This window comes from Stomoxys calcitrans, chromosome 4 (genome assembly GCF_963082655.1).
Source record: "Stomoxys calcitrans chromosome 4, idStoCalc2.1, whole genome shotgun sequence".
In the NCBI taxonomy this organism is placed as follows: domain Eukaryota; kingdom Metazoa; phylum Arthropoda; class Insecta; order Diptera; family Muscidae; genus Stomoxys; species Stomoxys calcitrans.
The window spans coordinates 16128892-16148941 of NC_081555.1; the positions used below are offsets into that span (position 1 = coordinate 16128892).

General features: G+C 38.3%; 1 protein-coding gene across 1 annotated transcript; it reads left to right on the forward strand.

Annotated features, from left to right (window-relative positions):
- The first annotated feature begins 12599 nt into the window (after positions 1-12599).
- On the forward strand, positions 12600-19710 carry LOC106086023 (ficolin-2). The gene is made up of 7 exons (XM_059367917.1): positions 12600-12710; positions 17767-17882; positions 17951-18049; positions 18670-18744; positions 18827-18847; positions 18945-19400; positions 19465-19710. The coding sequence occupies exons 1-7, from the start codon at positions 12630-12632 to the stop codon at positions 19637-19639; spliced, it is 1023 nt and encodes a 340-aa protein (XP_059223900.1). The 5' UTR covers positions 12600-12629; the 3' UTR covers positions 19640-19710.
- The last annotated feature ends 340 nt before the right edge of the window (positions 19711-20050 follow it).

The following is a 20050-nucleotide window of genomic DNA, read 5'->3' on the forward strand; positions in this document are numbered from 1 at the left end:
AAATTTTGGATCCAAATATCTTGGGTCGGCCCATCCCCCAGAAATAAGCCCGCCCGAACTTTATTTGTTTGATATTCGAAGGGGGAGCGGTCTCTTCCCCTTAAATTAATTTTCAAAAATGCCTGATGTTGGGAATGAGTGCATGGATTTTCTCTAGAGTGGACCATGTTTCTATGAGGCTGCTTTGGGTTCATGGAATACTCGAGGTGGTGGGTATACAAAATTCATCCCGGCCGAAATTAATTTATTTTTATTTGTTTGATATTCGAAGGGGAGGGAACCCTTCCCCTTAGCTTAATTTTAAAAAATGCCAGATGTCGAGAATAAGTGCATGGATTTTTTTCTATATTTTGGTAACCCAAAACCCCGAATTTGCTATAGAATATTGTAGCCCGGAAACCTATACCCTATACCAAAACGGGCATGTTGACCAATCCACACAAAATGTGTATCAAATGAAAGTTTATGGGGCACAAAGTACCAATTTCATATAAAATGTAGCATCTCGGCTGCCCCGCCCGAACTTTATTTGTTTGATATTGGAAGGGGACCGAACTCTTCCCCTTAAATGAGACCACGGATGTTCTTTGCTATCTTATGGTAAGCCAAAACCTCGAATTTTGTAAAAATATCGGGGTCCAGAGACCTAGGGGTTTCTATCTCAAACCCCAAAACGGGTATGTTGACCGATCCACACCAAATGGGTATCAAATGTAAGATTATGAGGGGCAGAATACCAACTGAATGTAAAATTTTGGATCCAAGTATCACGGGTCGTCTCATCCGCAAGAAATCGGCCCGCCTGAAATTTGTTTGATATTTGAAGTGAGAGCGGACCCTTCCCCTTAACTTAATTTTTACAAATGCCAGATGTCGGGAATGAATACACGGATTTGTTCAATCTAATCGAATTTGCTAAAAAAAAATTTAGGAGTTCAAAGACCGCGGGGAACGCCCTACCCCAAAACGGGCATGTTAACCGATCCAAACAAAATTAACTTAATTTTTACAAATGCCAGATGTGGGGAATGACTACACGGATTTCTTCAATCTAATGGTAACCCAAAATCCCGAATTTGCTAAAAACTTTAGAATCCAAAGACCGGGGGGAACGCCCTACCCCAAAACGGGCATGTTAACCGATCCAAACAAAATGGGTATCAAATGAAAGGTTTTAAGGCGCAGAGCACTAATTTGATGTACAATTTCTGTTCCAAGGGTCTTGGACCGCTTTATCCCCCAAAAACCAGCCTATAAAGGAAATTTATATCAATCGGGACTATAATGAAAGGTCTTTGAAAGCAGAGTCGAAAGTGATATTAACATTAGGGACCAAACATGTGGCCGGCCACCCCACAACCAAAATAATCCCTTAAACAGGCATTTAGGTAGATTTGTTACAAAATACGACGAAAATTAAAGATCTTTGATAGCAGAGTATTGGATTGCCCAAAAAGTAATTGCGGATTTTTTAAAAGAAAGTAAATGCATTTTTAATAAAACTTAGAATGAACTTTAATCAAATATACTTTTTTTACACTTTTTTTCTAAAGCAAGCTAAAAGCGACAGCCGACAACTGACAGAAGAAAGAATGCAATTACAGAGTCACAAGCTGTGAAAAAATTTGTCAACGCCGACTATATGAAAAATCCGCATTTACTTTTTGGGCAACCCAAAAAGTAATTGCGGATCTTTCCAATGATCGACTAATTTCGATTTTCGTACAAGAAAATCTAGTTTTGAACAAAATTAATGCTAGAAAAAAGTGTTTACCAACGCCTCTTAGTAAGTAAACTTTAAACATTAATCATAAATTCAAATTCAGATTAAGATTTTCGATAAATAGGATTTGTGCGTTATCACGTGGATGCGTAACAATTTTAAAACCACCATACTATTGTCATAGATTGGCTGATTTTTGTGATAATTTCTAAAAACAGTACCAATAGTTGGTTCATATCACGGCACTGATAACAATTGCAAATTTGTTGAAATGTGTGCTAAAAAAATCGATAACAGCATTTATTTATGATGCAAACAGAAAAATGACAAAGGACGTTAAAAGTGTTGGAGTGTCATCATGCCAGCATTTAAACATGGGAACTTGTGGGAAACTTCTGTTGCTTTTTTACGATGAGATCGTGTTACTAATTTTAGCCTATAACATATGAACAATGAAAATATATTACCTCCACTTTTAAAGCATTACGATTGTTGAAATTATCGAGAACAAATTAGATCATTAGGATTTTATATGGGGGCAATGTTATCATAATTTTTTAAGTGTGATAATGTGTCACGCAGTTTGAGAAACGCCACTGATTTGTACAATTATCGCTGAGTTCGGGAATGCCCTTCCTGCAGGGAAAAACTGTGCTCGTGTTTTAATGTACTTGAAGTTAAACATTTTATGGAAAATGATTTTTTATAGAAAACTTAAAATTATATTTTTAAAGAAAAATTTGTCAAAGTTTTATTTCTATAGAAAAATTTAAAAATTGTATTTCTATAGAAAATTTTGACAACATTTAGTCAAAAACATATTTTCGAAAACCAAAATTAAATTTTCTGTTTGAGATTTTTTAATCAAAATATTTTTAAAAATTTCACCACATCAGATAATAATTGCGCCCTATAAGATCCCAGATCGGTTTATATAGCAGCTATATACGGTCATGCACCAATTTCACCCATACTTGGCACAGTTGTTGGAAGTCATCACGAAACACGTCATGCAAAATTCCAGCCAAATCAGATAGGAATTGCGCCCTCTAGAGGCTCAAGAAATCAAGACCCCAGATCGGTTTATATGACAGCTATATCCGGCTATGCACCGATTTCACCCATACTTGGCACAGTTGTTGAAAGTGATAACAAAACACCTCATGCAAAATTTCGACCAAATCGGATAAGAATTGCGTCCTCTAGTGGTTCACGAAGTCAAGATTCAAGATCGGTTTATATGACCGCTATATAAGGTTATGGACCGATTTCAACCATACTTAGCACAATTGTTGAAAGTCATAATGAAACACGTCCTGCAAAATTTCAGCTAAATCAGATAGGAATTACGCCCTCTAGAGGCTCAACAAGTCAAGACCCCAGATCGGTTTAGTTGACAGCTATATCAGGTTATGGACCGATTTGAACCATACTTTGCACAGTTGTTGAAAGTCATAACGAAACACGTCATAAAAAATTTCGACGAAATCGGGAGGGATTTACGCCCTCTAAAGGCTCAGCATGTCAAGACCCCAGATCGGTTTATATGACAGCTATATCCGGCTATGCACCGATTTCACCCATACTTGGCACAGTTGTTGAAAGTGATAACAAAACACCTCATGCAAAATTTCGACCAAATCGGATAAGAATTGCGTCCTCTAGTGGTTCACGAAGTCAAGATTCAAGATCGGTTTATATGACAGCTATATCCGGCTATGCACCGATTTCACCCATACTTGGCACAGTTGTTGGAAATCATAATAAAATACCTCATGCGAAATTTCAGCCAAATCAGATAGGAATTGCGCCCTCTAGAGGCTCAAGAAGTCAAGACCCCAGATCGGTTTATTTGACAGCTATATCAGGTTATAGCCCGATTTCAACCATACTTAGTACAGTTATTTTTGTATGCCCACCACCAAAGGATGGGGTATATTCATTTGGTCATTCCGTTTGCAACACATCAAAATATCCATTTCCGACCCTATAAAGTATATATATTCTTGATCAGCGTAAAAATCTAAGACGATCCAGACATGTCCGTCCGTCTGTCCGTCTGTCTGTTGAAATCACGCTACAGTCTTTAAAAATTGAGATATTGAACTGAAATTTTGCACAGATTCTTTTTTTGTCCATAAGCAGGTTAAGTTCGAAAATGGGCTATATCGGACTATATCTAGATATAGCCCCCATATAGACCGATCCTCCGATTTAGGGTCTTAGGCCCATAAAAGCGACATTTATCATCCGATTTTGCTGAAATTTGGAACAGTGAATTGTGTTAAACCACTCGACATCCTTCATCAATTTGAACCAGATCGATTCAGATTTGGATATTGCTGCCATATAGACCGATCCTCCGATTTAGGGTCTTAGGCCCATAAAAGCCACATTTATTATCCGATTTTGATGAAATTTGGGACAGTGAGTTGTGTTAAGCCCTTCGACATCCTTCGTCAATTTGGCCTGGGTCGGTCCAGATTTGGATATAGTTGCCATATAGACCGATTTCTCGATTTAAGATTTTGGGCCCATAAAAGGCGCATTGATTATCCGATGTCGCCGAAATTTGGGACTGTGTGTTAAGTTAAGCTCCTTGACATATTTCTGCAATAACGCACAAATCGGTTCAGATTTGGATATAGCTGCCAAATAGACCGATATCTCGGTTTTCGGTTTTGGGGCAATAAAAGGAGTATTTATTGTCCGATGTCGCCGAAATTTGGGGCAGTGTGTTAAGTTAAGCCCCTTGACATATCTCTGCAATAACGCACAGATCGGTTCAATTTTGAATATAGCTGCCAAATAGACCGATATCTCGGTTTTAGGTTTTGGGGCCATAAAAGGCGCATTTATTGTCCGATACCGCCGAAATTTGAGACAGTGAATTTAGTTAGGCTCTTCGACGTCCTTCTTCAATTTGTCCCAAATCAGTCCAGATTTGAATATAGCTGCCATATAGACCAATTTCCCGATTTAAAGTTTTGGGCCCATAAAAAGCGCATTTCTAATCCGATTTCACTGAAATTTGGGACAGTGCTTTGCGTAAGGCTCGTCGACATTTGTCTGCAACTTGGGCCAAATCGGTCCAGATTTGGATATAGCTGCCATGTAGACCGATATCTCGATTTAAAGTTTGGCCCCCTAAAAAGGCGCATTTTTAATCCGATTTCACTGAAATTTGACATAGTGATTTATGTTAGGATTTTCGACATCCGTGTCGTTTATGGTTCAGATCGATTTATTTTAAGATATAGCTATTGTACGTATTAGTATTTGGTCCAAATCGGAACATATTTCGATATAACTGCTATGGGACATAAGATATAAAATTATCGCCGAATTTTGGATGAAAGCTGGTTTACATATATACCCGAGGTGGTGGGTATCCAAAGTTCGGCCCGGCCGAACTTACCACCTTTTTATTTGTTTTTTTTTTTTTTTAATTAAAATACGTTTACATTATTTCCACAACCCACTGTGCATGGGTTTTCCTTGCTGGTAGGGCATTGCCTAATTCCGCGATAATTGTACAAATCATTACCCATTCCCAAACTGAGTTACTCATTAGCACACTTAAAAATTTATGAAAACATTGCCTCTTTATAAAATCCTAAATGATCTAATGTGTTCTCGATAACTTCAACAATCGTAATGCTTTAAAAGTGGAGGTAGTATATTGTCATTCTTCATACGTTATAGTCTAAAATTAGTAACACGATCTCATCAAAGAAATAATCACAAGTTGTCTACAAGTGCCCATGTTCTAATGCAGGCATGATGGCATTCCAACTTTTTTAACGTCCTGTGTCACTTTTCTGTTTGCATCATAAATAAAATCTGTTATCGATTTTTTTTAGCACATATTTAACCAAATTTGCAATTATTATCAGTGACACCACCAACTGTTGATTCTATTTCAAGAAATTATCACAAATATCAGCCAATCTATGACAATTGTATGGTGCTTTCATAATTACTCATCCACGTGACAATGCTCAAATTCTTTTTTATCAATTTTGAATTAGAATTTATGATCCATGCTTCAAGTCTGCTTAGAAAGTAGCGTCTGGAAATTCTTTTTTATTGAATTCATTTTGTACGAAACTAGATTTTCTTGTATGAACATCGAAAGTTGTAGCAATTTTCGATTTAAATCAAATTTTGATTAAACTTTTTTTTTGTCAAAATTTGCTTTAAAACTACTTTCGACAAAGTTCTGTATAAAATAAAATATTAAATAAATTTTCAGTAAAAAAAAAATCTTAAAGGTGCTGAGTAAGGCATTCCTCCAGGGTGCTTGACCTCAAACAAAATTCAACATAAATCGGTGTCCCCATAGCCGAGAATTGGCCCTTTTACAACACTTAAAAAAGCCACAGATCCAAAAGATTGGTAGCATGGTCTTTGGAGCTGTGGCACTTTAAGGGCGGAGGTAAAATAATCCGTATTAATAAGAATAGTCAGGCCGCATTACAGGCTCTCTGGACTCAGTTCTTGTGAAAAGAAAAAAAACCAAGCAAGGAGAATTTCAGGATCTTGGTGGTAGCTTTAAATACCTTCTTAGTCAGGGATCATCAGGTATGGCTAATAAGCTAACAATGCAATGATGAGTGTTGGCCATGAAACCGAATCAGTTAGTCAACCCCTGTTTAACCTCTTCCTCAGAGTAGGCGCTTTCTACGATGAATGCTAGAATAATCCTAGACTGATAATTTGGTTAACATGCTGGCTAACGACCTATGGCCGAGATTTTCTCAGAACGGATCTTATCTTGGGACTGAAGAAGCTTGACCATTGGGTAATTATAGGCGTCTTGATTACATGTTGAAATGGCAGCTCGCTCATTTCGCGCTGTACTCAGTGAAGAAAGGAACTTATGCAGTGTTTGTGAATAGGTCGAGAATCGTTTGAGCCATTATCATGCAATAGTTGCGATTAAATTTTATCAAAATTTTAAATCTGTAGAAAATCATGTAAAATTATAGTTGTTATTACTATACAAAACCTACTAAATATAATTTCTTCAAAAAATTTGTTTCTATAGAAAATATTGTCAAATTATTATTTCTATACAAAAATTTGTCAAAATTTGATTTCTATCAAAAATTTAGTAAATTTCTGTTTCTAATTTTTCAAGTCTTCATTAAATTTTACAATTTTTGATTGTTTCTCCTTCGAGACGAGCTCAATGGTTGCTTTTCTTTTCCATTTGCATCTCCGACCATTGAACCCGTCTCGAAAGAGAAACAAACAAAAATTGTAAAATTTAATGATCTCGCCCTAACAGGCAAAAAAAATTTAAATTCGGTAGAGCCCGGCCAGGATTTGAACCTGGGCACACGCAGCAACAGCGAGAGCCACTGCCGTTGTCTTTGCGTTCGAAGCCATCAATACAACTTCCAACAGATGAACAAAATCATGTGTAGTACGAAAGAAGTGGAATTTGTTACAGATCTTCAGACATTCTGTCATTACACAAAAATACACGCATTGGGAAAAGTACAGCTAATAAGCAGGGTTGTCGAGCTTGGTAAATGTGGTAATTGTATCAAAGATGCGTTTTCGCTATTAATACAATTCAAATACAACATACCAGCGCACGACCCTTGAAGCCATCCCACCTAATATGATTGAAAAGTCTTCTAACCAAAGACGAAACGCGCCCCATAGTGGTTGGTGTGTGATGCTATCTTTGGCTTTCCTTATCCATTTGCATCTCCGATCATTGAGCTCGTCTCGAAGGAGAAACAAACAAAAATTTATGTTTCGATAAAAAATTTTTTCCAAAATATACTTTTAGCGAAAACTAGCCGCATCGGGCCTGTTCCGCTGCGCCTTCTTTAAGTCTCTAATTTTTTTTGGATATCGAATTCGTGCCACTGTAGTTCACGTTCGCCTTTGACGCTGAACGCCTGCGTTCGAAACATGGCGAGAATATCGAAAAAAAAAATAAAGCGGCTCATAATGCCGGCGAAATTTGCGAGGTACCAAGCTATGCATGGTCATGTAAATTCTTTCCAATGAGGTATTGTTTCGATAAAAAATTTTGTTAAAAATATACTTTTAGCGAAAACTATCCGCACAAGGCCAGCTCCGCTGCGCCTTCTTTAAGTCTCTATTTTTTTTTTGCATATCGAATTCGTCCACTGTAGCCCATGTCCGCCTTTGACGCTAAACGCCTGCGTTCGAAACCTGGCAAGAACATCGAAAAAAAACTAAAGCGGCTCTTAATGCCGGCGAAATTTTGCGAGGTACCAAGCCATGCATGGTCATGTTAATTCTTCCCAATGAGGTGTCGCGAAACGCCGTTCGGATCATTGAGTTGAAACTTAAATCGGAAAGCACTCATTGATGTGTGAGAAGTTGGCCCCTGCTCATTTCCTTTGCACCGTATTGGTAAATTTTTCCGTTTTATTGGGTAATTCGGGGGTGGGGTGGCCACCCAGACACTTGGGTCTACTTTCAAATACATTTTATAGGAGCCCCGTAATGGCATGATTGGTAAATAAATTCTGTTTGACGGTGGGTTGGACTCCGGGGTCTTTGTCCCGCCCCAAAAAGCTTTTACATAATAGGGAGGTATTTTAGGGAGGGGCGGATCCCCAAACACATGACTCATCAATTGGATATAAAATTAGTTTTTTCTCTCAAGCATCATTCGTTTGAGCCCTATATTGTCGAAATTGGTCTATATATCCATTTGGCGGATTATGGGATGCCCACGAGGAACCCGATCCCAACAATAGAAACCATGTTTTGCTTTTTGGTGAATGTGAGAGTGCAAAAAAAAATTCGAACTAATCACACTACCAATCTCCGACATCTGGCATTTTTGAAAATTAGGGTAATGAGAAGTGTTTTTAGGGGAGGGATGGCACCACAGACATATCGACTCAAATATGGATATCAAATTCGTGCTCCACTCCCAAATAGCATTGATTTGAGCCCCATATTAACATGGTCGGTAAACATGAACCGTATTCGTATTCTACTCTCCAAAACCTTTCTTTTGATACCCATATTGCCGTGATCGGTCCAATTTTGATTTTTGGTAGTGTTTTTGGCTAACGGGGGAGAGTCCGCCCCATTCCGATATCAACAAATTATAAAGCATATTTCGCCTTCCTGACGGAATACCTTTCATTTGAGTCCCATATTGTCATGCTCGTCCAAAAAAACCTATTTTATGGGGTTTTGGTGTTGGGGCGGCCCCCCAGTTACTTGGACCCAATTTTTGATATAAAATTCATACTCTACTCTTGAAAACCTTTCATTTGAGTCCCATATTGTCTCGATACGTGCACTTTTAATGTTGGATAGCACTTTTAGGGTAAGGGGAGGGTCCGCCCCCCCTTCCGATATCAAAAAATTAAATAGCCTACGTTTCCAAATTTATTTTTATTCCCACCACCACAGAATGGGGATATATTTATCTAGTCACTCCTTTTGTAACACCTCGAAATATTCGTCTAAGACCCCATAAAGTATATATAGTCATGATCTTCTCTAGGTTCTGAGTCGATTTAGTCATGCCCGTCTGTCTGTCGAAATCACAATATCGGTCGAACGCGTAAAGCCAGACACTTGAAATTTTGCCCAGGTACTTAAGTATTGATGTAGGTCGTTGGAAATTGCAAATGGGTCATATCGGTTACGATTTAGATATATGTAGCTCCCATATAAACCAATCTCCCTATTTGACTTCTTGAGCCCCTGGAAGTCGCAATTTTTGTCCGATTTGTCTGAAATTTTTGTTCTAATCTCCAAAACCTTTCTCTTGATACCCATATTGTCCCGATCGGTTCAATTTTGATTTTGGGTGGTGTTTTTGGCTAACGGGGGAGGGTCCGCCCCATTCCGTTACCAATAAATTGTAAAGAGTATTCCTCCTTCCTGACCATATTTGTAATCTACGCCAGAATCTCTTTCATTTGAGTCCCATATTGTCATGATCGTTAAATAAACCTATTTTAAGGGGTTTTTTAATATGCAATTCGCATATAACGGGTGATTTTTTTGAGGTTAGGATTTTCATGCATTAGTATTTGACAGATCACGTGGGATTTCAGACATGGTGTCAAAGAGAAAGATGCTCAGTATGCTTTGACATTTCATCATGAATAGACTTACTAACGAAGAACGCTTGCAAATCATTGAATTTTATTACCAAAATCAGTGTTCGGTTCGAAATGTGTTCATTCACCGTAACGTTGCGTCCAACAGCATCTTTGAAAAAATACGGTCCAATGATTCCACCAGCGTACAAACCACACCAAACAGTGCATTTTTCGGGATGCATGGGCAGTTCATGAACGGCTTCTGGTTGCTCTTCACTCCAAATGCGGCAATTTTGCTTATTTACGTAGCCATTCAACCAGAAATGAGCCTCATCGCTGAACAAAATTTGTCAAAATTTCGAACCGAACACTGATTTTGGTAATAAAATTCAATGATTTGCAAGCGTTGCTCGTTAGTAAGTCTATTCATGATGAAATGTCAAAGCATACTGAGCATCTTTCTCTTTGACACCATGTCTGAAATCCCACGTGATCTGTCAAATACTAATGCATGAAAATCCTAACCTCAAAAAAATCACCCTTTATCTCTCTTTTGAGTCCCACATTGTCCCGATCGGTACAAATATATTTCTGGGTAGTGCTTTTGAGTTAAGGGGGAGGATCCGCCCCCCTTCCTATATCAGACCTTTCAGACCAACCTAGACAAACTGTGAAAATTTCAAGGTATTCGGTTCAGCCGTTTTTGAGTCTATACGGAACAAACCGACAAACAAACACAAATTTATTTGTATTCCCACCATTGGATGGGGGTATATTAATATATTCATTCCATTTGTAACACCTCGAAATATTAGTCTAAGACCCCATAAATAGTCTTGATCTTCTCGACGTTCTGAGTCGATCTTGTTATGTCCGTCGTCCGTTCGTCTGTCAAAATCACAACTGTGGTCGAACACATAAAGCCAGCCGCTTCATATTTTGCCCAGATACTTAATATTGATGTAGGTCATTGGGGATTGCCAATGGGTCATATCGGTTCAGATTTAGATATAGCTCTCACATAAACCGATCTCCCGATTTGATTTCTTGAGCCCCTGGAAGCCGCAATTTTTGTCCGATTTGGCTGAAATTTTACATGTAGTGCTCTGTTATGACTTCCAACAACTGTGCCAAGAACAATTGAAATCGGTCTATAACCTGATATAGCTCCCATATAAACCGATCTCCTGATTTTATTTCTTGAGCCCTTACAAGCCCCAATTTGTGTACGATTTGGCACAAATTTTACATGTAGTGCTCTGTTATGACTTTCAACAACTGTGCCCAGTACGGTTCAAATCGGTCAAGAACCTGATATAGCTTCCATACAAACCAATCTCCCGATTTGATTTCTTGAGCCCTTACAAGCCACAATTTTTGTCCGATTTAGCTGAAATTTTGCCTGTAGTGTTGTAGTTGTGATTTCCAACAACTGTGCTATGTATGGTTCGAAACGGTCTATAATCTGATATAGCTCCCATATAAACCGATCTCCCGATTTGATTTCTTGAGCCCTTACGAGCCGCAATTTTTGTCCAATTTGGTTGATATGTTGCATGTAGTGTTCTGTGACGACTTCCAAAAACTGTGCCAAATACAGTTCAAATCGGTCTCGGTTATCTGATATAGCTCCCATATAAACCGATCTAACGATTTGACTTCTTAAGCCTTACAAGCCGCATTTTTTGTCCGATTTTTCTGCAATTTTCCATATGGTGTTCCGTTATGATTTCCACCAACTGTGCTATATAACCTGATATAGCTCCCATATAAACCGATCTCCCGATTTGACTTCTTTAGCCTTAAAGCTGCAATTTTTGTCCGATTTGGCTTAAAATTTGCACAGAGTGTTCTGTTACGACTAACAACAACTTTGTCAAGTTCGGTCCCAATCGGTTTACAACTTGATATTGCTCTCATATAAACCGGTCTCTCGATCATCCTTATTCGGTTCCTAGGAGCTTTTTTTTTGCTGGTTTGACAAAAGTTTGGTATGAAGAATAAAATAATGCCCTTCAACTAAATTTATTTTGTAAAAATTTTTAACAGAATCAATGGTGTCGGGTTCCCTAGATTCTGTATAAAAGATAATACTAAGACATTTTATATTTTTATGGATATAAAAGTATGGATATATCAAGTATTGGCATAACTTTTAATAGATACGGACAATTGAGTTTTAAAATAGACTAATTTTTGGCTTCAAAACACATTAAAAAAATATGTGGTTAGGTGTGAAAAAACGTTATTGTTTTCTTTATTAAATCATAAAATCATTTTAAATCGCATGATTTGCGCCGCTCAAGTAGTCTCCTTGCCAATTTCGATAAGAATACAATCAAAATTCGACAATTAATTTTGCCACTCAGAGAGATCATAAATTCGCAAAGATTATCGTGTTTAGCACTTGAAGTAATCACGAGAAATTTGGTGAAAGCCAAAAAGAAAAGGAAGTATTTCAATCAAAAAACAAAAAGCAACAACCATAGACCAAAATAACAAAGTGAATAGCACGCTTAACAAATTATCGCAGATGGAAGATGTTTGAATTTGAGAGTTCTTTCTAGAATGACAAACACCTTCGTCTAAATCCTGCACTTTTACTACCCACTAACCAACAAACGACATTTTCTAAAAACCATTGGCTGACTATCAGATGGCGTTAGCCTTTCTGTGATAACATTATTGCTTTAGACATTTTGATTTATATTTTGTTATGGTTTTATTTTTATTTCGATTTGTTTAAAATGCCACCATATCGTTCATATAAATAACGATAATGTTTCACCTTTAATGGTTAGTATAACTTTGCTTGTGTGCGGTGAAACATTCAATGAAACAAAATGAAAATTTTAACTTGTCTACTTATTTTGTATGCAGCAGGACGCTCAACATCAATGGCGTTCGATAACTCAAATATAAATGTGAGTAATATGTTTAAGATATGCGAATTTTTATAAAGTATTATTGGTCATCGTAGAAATCTAAGACGATCTAGTCATGTCCGACCATCTGTTGATATCAATAGTTAAAATAATTGCAAATTTTGCCCATGAACATTCCCCTAAAGAACAGGGGCAAACTTCTCACATATCAATGAGTGCAGTCCGATTCAAGTTTAAGCTCAATGATAAGGGGCCTCCTTTTTATAGCCGAGTCCGAACGGCGAACCGCAGTGCGACACCTCTTTGGAGAGAAGTTTTACATGGCATAGTACCTTCCACCAGTTGCCAGCATTAGGAGGGGAAAACCACCGGTGAACATTTTTTCTGATGGTCTCGTCAGGATTCGAACCCAGACGTTCAGCGTCATAGGCGCACATGCTAACCTCTGCCCTACGGTGGCCTCTAAAAGTTAAAATAATGAGCTGCAATTTTGCACCGATACCTTTTTATACCCACCACCATAGGATGGGGGTATACTAATCTAGTCACTCCGTTTGTAACAACTCGAAATATTGATCTGCGACCCCATAATGTCCTCTCGACATTCTGATTCGATCTAGCCATGTCCGTCCGTCCGTCTGTCGAAATCACGATAGCGGTCGAAAGCGTAAAGCTACCCGCTTGAAATTTTGTACAGATACTTGATATTGAGGTAGGTCATTGGGGTTTGCAAATGGGCCATTTCGGTTCAGATTTGGATATAGCGCCCATATAAACCGATCTCTCGATTTGATTTCTTGGGCCCCTGGAAGCCGCAATTTTAAACCGATTTGGCTGAAATTTTGCACATGGTGTTCTCTAATGACCTTCAATATCTGTATCAAGTACGGTCCATAACCTGGTATAGCTCCCATATAAACCGATCTCCCGATTTGACTTTTTGAGCCCCTGGAAGCCACAATTTTTTGTCCGATTTGGCTGAAATTATGCATGCGTCCGTCTGTCGAAATCATGCGTCCGGCGGTCGAAAGCGTAAAGCTACCCGCTTGAAATTTTGTATAGATACTTGATATTGAGGTAGGTCTTTGGGGATTACAAATGGGCCATATCGGTTCAGATTTGGATATAGCTCCCATAAAAACCGATCTCCCGATTTGACTTCTTGAGCCCCTGGAAGCCGAAATTTTAAACCAATTTGGCTGAAATTTTGCACATGGTGTTCTCTAATGACCTTTAATATCTGTGTCAAGTACGGTCAAATCGGTCCATAACCTGGTATAGCTCCCATATAAACCGATCTCCCGATTTGACTTCTAAGGCCCCTGGAAGCCACAGTTTTTGTGCGATTTGGCTGCATTTTTGCGGTGTTCTGTTTTAACTTTCAACAACTGTGCCAAGTACGGTCCAAATCGGTTTATAACCTGATATAGCTCCCATATGAACCGGTCTCCTGATTATCCTTGTTCGGTTCCTAGAAGCTAGTTTGACAGAAGTTTGGTATGTAGAAAAAAATTATTCCCTTTAACTACATTAAGTTTGTATAAATTTTTAGTAGAATCCATCGTGGTGGGTTACCAAGATTCAGCCCGTTCGAACTTGCCACGCTTTTACTTGTTTTGTTCATAACCAGGTTATGTTTGAATTTTCAAACAGTAAGTTTTTATACCCTCCATCATAGCAGGGGGTATACTATTGGGTTGCCCAAAAAGTAATTGCGGATTTTTCATATAGTCGGCGTTGACAAATTTTTTCAACGGCTTGTGACTCTGTAATTGCATTCTTTCTTCTGTCAGTTATCAGCTGTTACTTTTAGCTTGCTTTAGAAAAAAGTGTAAAAAAAAGTACATTTGATTAAAGTTCATTCTAAGTTTTATTAAAAATGCATTTACTTTCTTTTAAAAAATCCGCAATTACTTTTTGGGCAACCCAATAATTTCGTCATTCTGTTTGTAACATTTAGAAATATGCGTCTGAGATCCCATAAAGTATATATATTCTTGATCGTCATGACATTTTAAGTCGATCTACCCATGTCCGTCCGTCCGTCTGTCTGTCGAAAGCACGCTAACTTTCGAAGGGGTAAAGCTAGCCGCTTGAAATTTTGCACAAATACTTTTTATTAGTGTAAGGCAGTTGGGATTGTAAATGGGCCATATCGATCCATATTTTGATATAGCTGCCATATAAACCGATCTTGGATCTTGACTTCTTGAGCCTCTAGAGGGCACAATTCTCAAAATTCTTCAAATCGGTTCATAACCTGATATAGCTGCCATACAAACCGATCTGGGGTCTTGACTACTTCATCTTAGCTTAGGGGGCGCAATTCTTATCCGATTTGGCTGTACTTATGCACATGGTGTTTAGGTACCATTTCCAACATTTGTGCTTAGTATGGTTCACATTGGTTCATAATCTGGTATAGCTGCCATATAAACCGATCTTGGATCTTGACTTCTGGAGTCGCTGGAGGGCGCAATTCTCATCCGATTTGGCTGAAATTTCACAAGAGGTTATTTGTTATGACTTCCAATAACTACGCAAAGTATTGCACAAATCGGTCCATAACCTTATATAGCTGCCATATAAACCGATATGGCATCTTGACATCTTAAGCCTGTAGAGAGCGCAATTCTCATCCGATTTAGTACAAATTTTGTACAACGGCTTCTCTCGTGACCTTCAACATACGTGTCTAAGATGGTCTGAATCGATCCATAGCTTGATACAGCTCCCATATAAACCGATCTGCCGATTTTGCCTCTTGAGCCCCTACAAGGCGCAATTCTTCTACGAATGGACTGAAATATGGTCTGAATCGATCCATAGCTTGATACAGCTCCCATATAAACCGATCTCCCGATTTTGCCTCATGAGCCCCCACAAGGCGCAATTCTTATCCGAATGGACTGAAATATTACACAATGACTTCTACAATGTTCAGCATTCAATTCATTCATGGTCCGAATCGGACTATAGCTTGTTTAAGCCTACCATCGTCCAAACTGAATATGGTTCAGATCGGACCATATTTGGATATGGCTACCATATAAACCGATCTGTCGATATCTATTATACAAAAATGAAATTGTTGCGCTTTGTTTGTCTGTTCCGTATAGACTCCGAAACGGCTGAACCGATTTTGATGAAAATAGGGTACTACAGTTTTATACCGAAGGATGGGGAATATTCATTGTGTCATTCTATGTGCAACATATTGAAATATCCATTTTCGACCCTATAAAATATATATATTCTTGATCAGCGTAAAAATCTAAGACGATCTAGCCATGTCCATCCGTCTGTCTGTTGAAATCACGCTACAGTCTAAACATAGAGATATTGAGCTGAAACTTTGCACAGATTCGTTTTTTTGTCCATAAGCAGTTTAAGTTTGAAGATGGGCTTTATCGGATTATATCTTGACATAGCCCCCATATAGACCGATCCGCCGATTAAAGTCTTGGGCCCTTAAAAGTCGCATTTATTGTCCGATTTTGCCAAACAGTGAGTTGTGTTAGGGCCTTCAATACCCTTCTTAAATTTGGCTTAGATCGCTTTAGATTTGGATATAGCTGTCATATAGACCGATATCTCGATTGAAGGTCTTAGGCCCACAAAAGGCGCATTTATTGTACGATTTCTCCGAACAGTTTGGGACAGTGAGTTGTGTTAAGCCCCTTGACATCTTTCTGCGATTTGGCCACGATCGGTTCAGATTTGGATATAGCTGCCACATAGAGCGATCTCTCGATTTAAGGTCTTAGGCCCACAAAAGGCGCATTTATTGTACGATTTCTCCAAAATTTGGGACGGTGAGTTGTGTTAAGCCCCTTGACATCTTTCTGCAATTTGGCCATAATCGGTCCAGATTTGGATATAGCTGCCCTATAGAGCGATCTCTCGATTTAAGGTTTTGTGGCCATAAAAGGCGCATTTATTGTCCGATTTCTCTGAAATTTGGGACAGTGAGTTGTGTTAGGCTCTTCGACATAGTTCTGCAATTTGGCCCGGCCGAACATAACGCCTTTTTACTTGTTTATTATGCGAAGGGTGGCAGACCCCCCCCCCCCCCCCCATACCCTCATTTTTAAAAACGCCAGGTCTCGGAGACGGCTGCATCGATTTTAAAACACAAAATTGGTATAAAATTTTGGGGTCAAATAACCTGGGGGAGCGCCCCATCCCAAAACCCACGCGAACGGACATGTTTACCGACTGGGGCAATATGGGTATCAAATGAAAGGTATTTAAGAGTCGAGTACAAACTTCGCATTGAAATGCCACCTTAAGTGTCGGAAGGCCCTCCAAACCCCAAAATCATCAGCCAGTAGGGCACTCAAACCGCTTTTGGGCTTTATGGGTATCAAATGAAAGGTATTCAAGAGTAGAAGACAAATCAGACATAAATATTTATTTTCTGGTGTTTGAGGGCCCTCCCCACCACCCAAAACCCCTCAGCAGAACATATTTACCGATTGGGACAATATGGAAAATCAAATGAAAGACTTTTAAAAGTAGAGTACAATGCTGTTATAAAAATGTATTCCTTGGTGTCTGAGGCACCCAGCCCTCCACAACCCCCAATATCACTCAACAGGACATATTTACCGTTGAGACAATATGGGTATCAAATGAAAGGTATTAAAAAGTAAAGTACGAACTTGGCATAGAAATGTCACCCTATGTGTAGGGTGGTCCCCCAACCCCCCAAAACTGGCATGAATGTTCAACGTCACAAAATGGGTATCAAATGAAAGGTCTTTGGGAGTTGACTACGAATCTGGTATACACATTTGGGGACAGTGTCTGGGACCGGCACACCCACTAAATACCCTTCATACCATACCTAAGGCCCATAACTGCTTTATTTATTATGCGATTTCGCTGAAATTTGAACTAGTGTGGCATCTAGAACCAAATATGGTGCCATATGGACCATACTTAGGTCGGATGATAGGAGGATTGTTTTAAGGTTATTCGGAGACTGTTTTAAAACCACCCAAGCCTAAATTAAGAAATTTTAATCAAAATTTGATTATGATATATTTTTTTCCAAATCTGATGAAAGATTTTTTATTTCTTTGTTTTTTAGGATCCCGAAGCCGAGGACAACAGTGAAGTTTTGTGGAAAGTGTTATACACCAAACTGAATGTTATCATGCATGCAACGGGCAAGTTAGGTCAAAGCATTTCGGATTTGCAAAAAAGGTAATAAAAATGCATAAAAATTAGTAAAATATCTTCATACATATTTTTCCTTGGTCTTCTTTTTTTAGGCAGCAAGATCAAGAGCAACGTACTAAGGACTTTTTGGAAAGTATGAATGCGGATGTCAAAAAGTATATGGATGATAATTTTGCGGAATTACAAAAAACGTAAGTCGTTACAAGTAAAAATAAAACCGAATTTATGTAGGCGGAAAATGTTGGCCTGACAAGTGGAAAATCCCTCTTGAGCTTTGCTCTATAGGCGTATGGCTTTCACATTAGCTTGGAATTAGGAGTGTGATTTCAAATAAATTTCTTAAAAATTGAATTTTAAGAAATTGCAAACGTTGTTGAAACCCATAGGGGTCATGGCACTTTAAGTCGATCTAACCATGTCTGTTCGTTCGTCCGTCTGTCGAAAGCACGCTAACGTTGGAAGGAGTTAAGCTAGGTGTTTGAAATTTTGCATAAATATTGGGTTGCCCAAAAAGTAATTGCGGATTTTTCATATAGTCGGCGTTGACAAATTTTTTCACAGCTTGTGACTCTGTAATTGCATTCTTTCTTCTGTCAGTTATCAGCTGTGACTTTTAGCTTGCTTTGGAAAAAAAGTGTAAAAAAAGTATATTTGATTAAAGTTCATTCTAAGTTCTATTAAAAATGCATTTACTTTCTTTTAAAAAATCCGCAATTACTTTTTGGGCAACCCAATAACAACTCTTGTTGGAAACCCCTTTACCAGCATAAAAATATAGAGATATGTAAAATTTGTTTTTAAATTTTCTTAGGCAAGTTGAGCAGGAAAGCAAACTTTTGGACATTGCCCAAAAACTGGATGATTATCATATGGAATCCAATCAAAGGTATGAATGAAGTTAAAAAAACTGCAAGCAAAACTATTAACGTCTAACATTTATATCTTTTTATATTCTAACAACATTTTAGATTCGATGATCTCACCTATAGGTATGCAATAACCCACAAAAAATCCTCAAAAACCTTTTCCCGTTGCTAAAGACCATCCTTCCTTCCTTTTCATCTTTTCTTTTCCATACATATACAGACAAAATAACCAAGAAGATTTAATATTGGCCATCAACAATCAAACTCAAAGTCAATCCTGGACCACCATTTTACAACGTTTGGATGGTTCGGTTGATTTCTATCGCGATTGGGATCAATACAAAGTGGGCTTTGGCAATCCACCAAATGGTGAATTCTTTATTGGCCTTGACAAGCTGCATGAATTGACCTCTGAAAGTCCCCAGGAGTTAATGGTGGTGATGCGTGAATGGAGCGGTGAAATGGTACATGCTCACTATGATCTCTTCAAAATTGCCGGAGAGAAAGAGAAATATGCCATTACCTCTCTTGGCAATTATAATGGTGATGCTGAAGATGCCCTGGACTATCATTTGGGTATGGCTTTCTCAACCTATGATCAGGACAACGATTTATCTACGCGTAATTGTGCCGAGTACTTTAAGGGTGCCTGGTGGTTTAGATCATGTTATGCCAGGTAGGAGAAGTGAAATTATAAAAAAATTAGAATAAATTTGAAATAAGTCAAAAATTTCTTTCAGCCATCTGAATGGTCCCTATCGCTTGGAAGCTGCTGCCCAGCAGGCTGGTGTTAGCTGGGATAAATGGAAGAAAGACTATTCGTTTCAATATGCGGTAATGCAAATAAGGCCCAAGACCTTCTGGAAACCAATTCAAGTAACTGAAGATGATGATAATAACACCAACAACAATTAATTTTTGAATAAAAAAACTAAAAAAAAAAATTAATAAAAATCACAGCTTGTAAAATTGAAAATTTGCATCGGTATTTACAAAACTGAATGTATTTTTGAAATAGGCTTATATGACAGATTTCCTTTATAGAACTGTCAAAGAAACCTTTTCTAAGGTTTAGCAAGTAAAAAGGCATTAAGTTCGGCCGGGCCGAACTTTGGATACCCACCACCTCGGGTATATATGCAAATCCCATTTCGCCACAATACGGTGAAAATTGGATAACTTTAGCACCCGAATTCGGCAGATCGGTCTATATGGCAGCTATATCTAAATATAGTCCGATCTAATCCATATTTAGATCAGATGTCAGGAGGCTTAAAATAACCCACTGTTGGCAAATTTCAGCGAAATCTGGTAATAAATAAAGCT

Coding starts and splice junctions, on each gene's coding strand:
- LOC106086023 (XM_059367917.1), top strand. CDS start 12,630: ATGAAAATTTTAACTTGTCTACTTATTTTGTATGCAGCAGGACGCTCA. Junction 12,711..17,766: donor TCGATAACTCAAATATAAAT/GTGAGTAATATG, acceptor TTTGTTTTTTAG/GATCCCGAAGCCGAGGACAA. Junction 18,848..18,944: donor TTCGATGATCTCACCTATAG/GTATGCAATAAC, acceptor ATACATATACAG/ACAAAATAACCAAGAAGATT.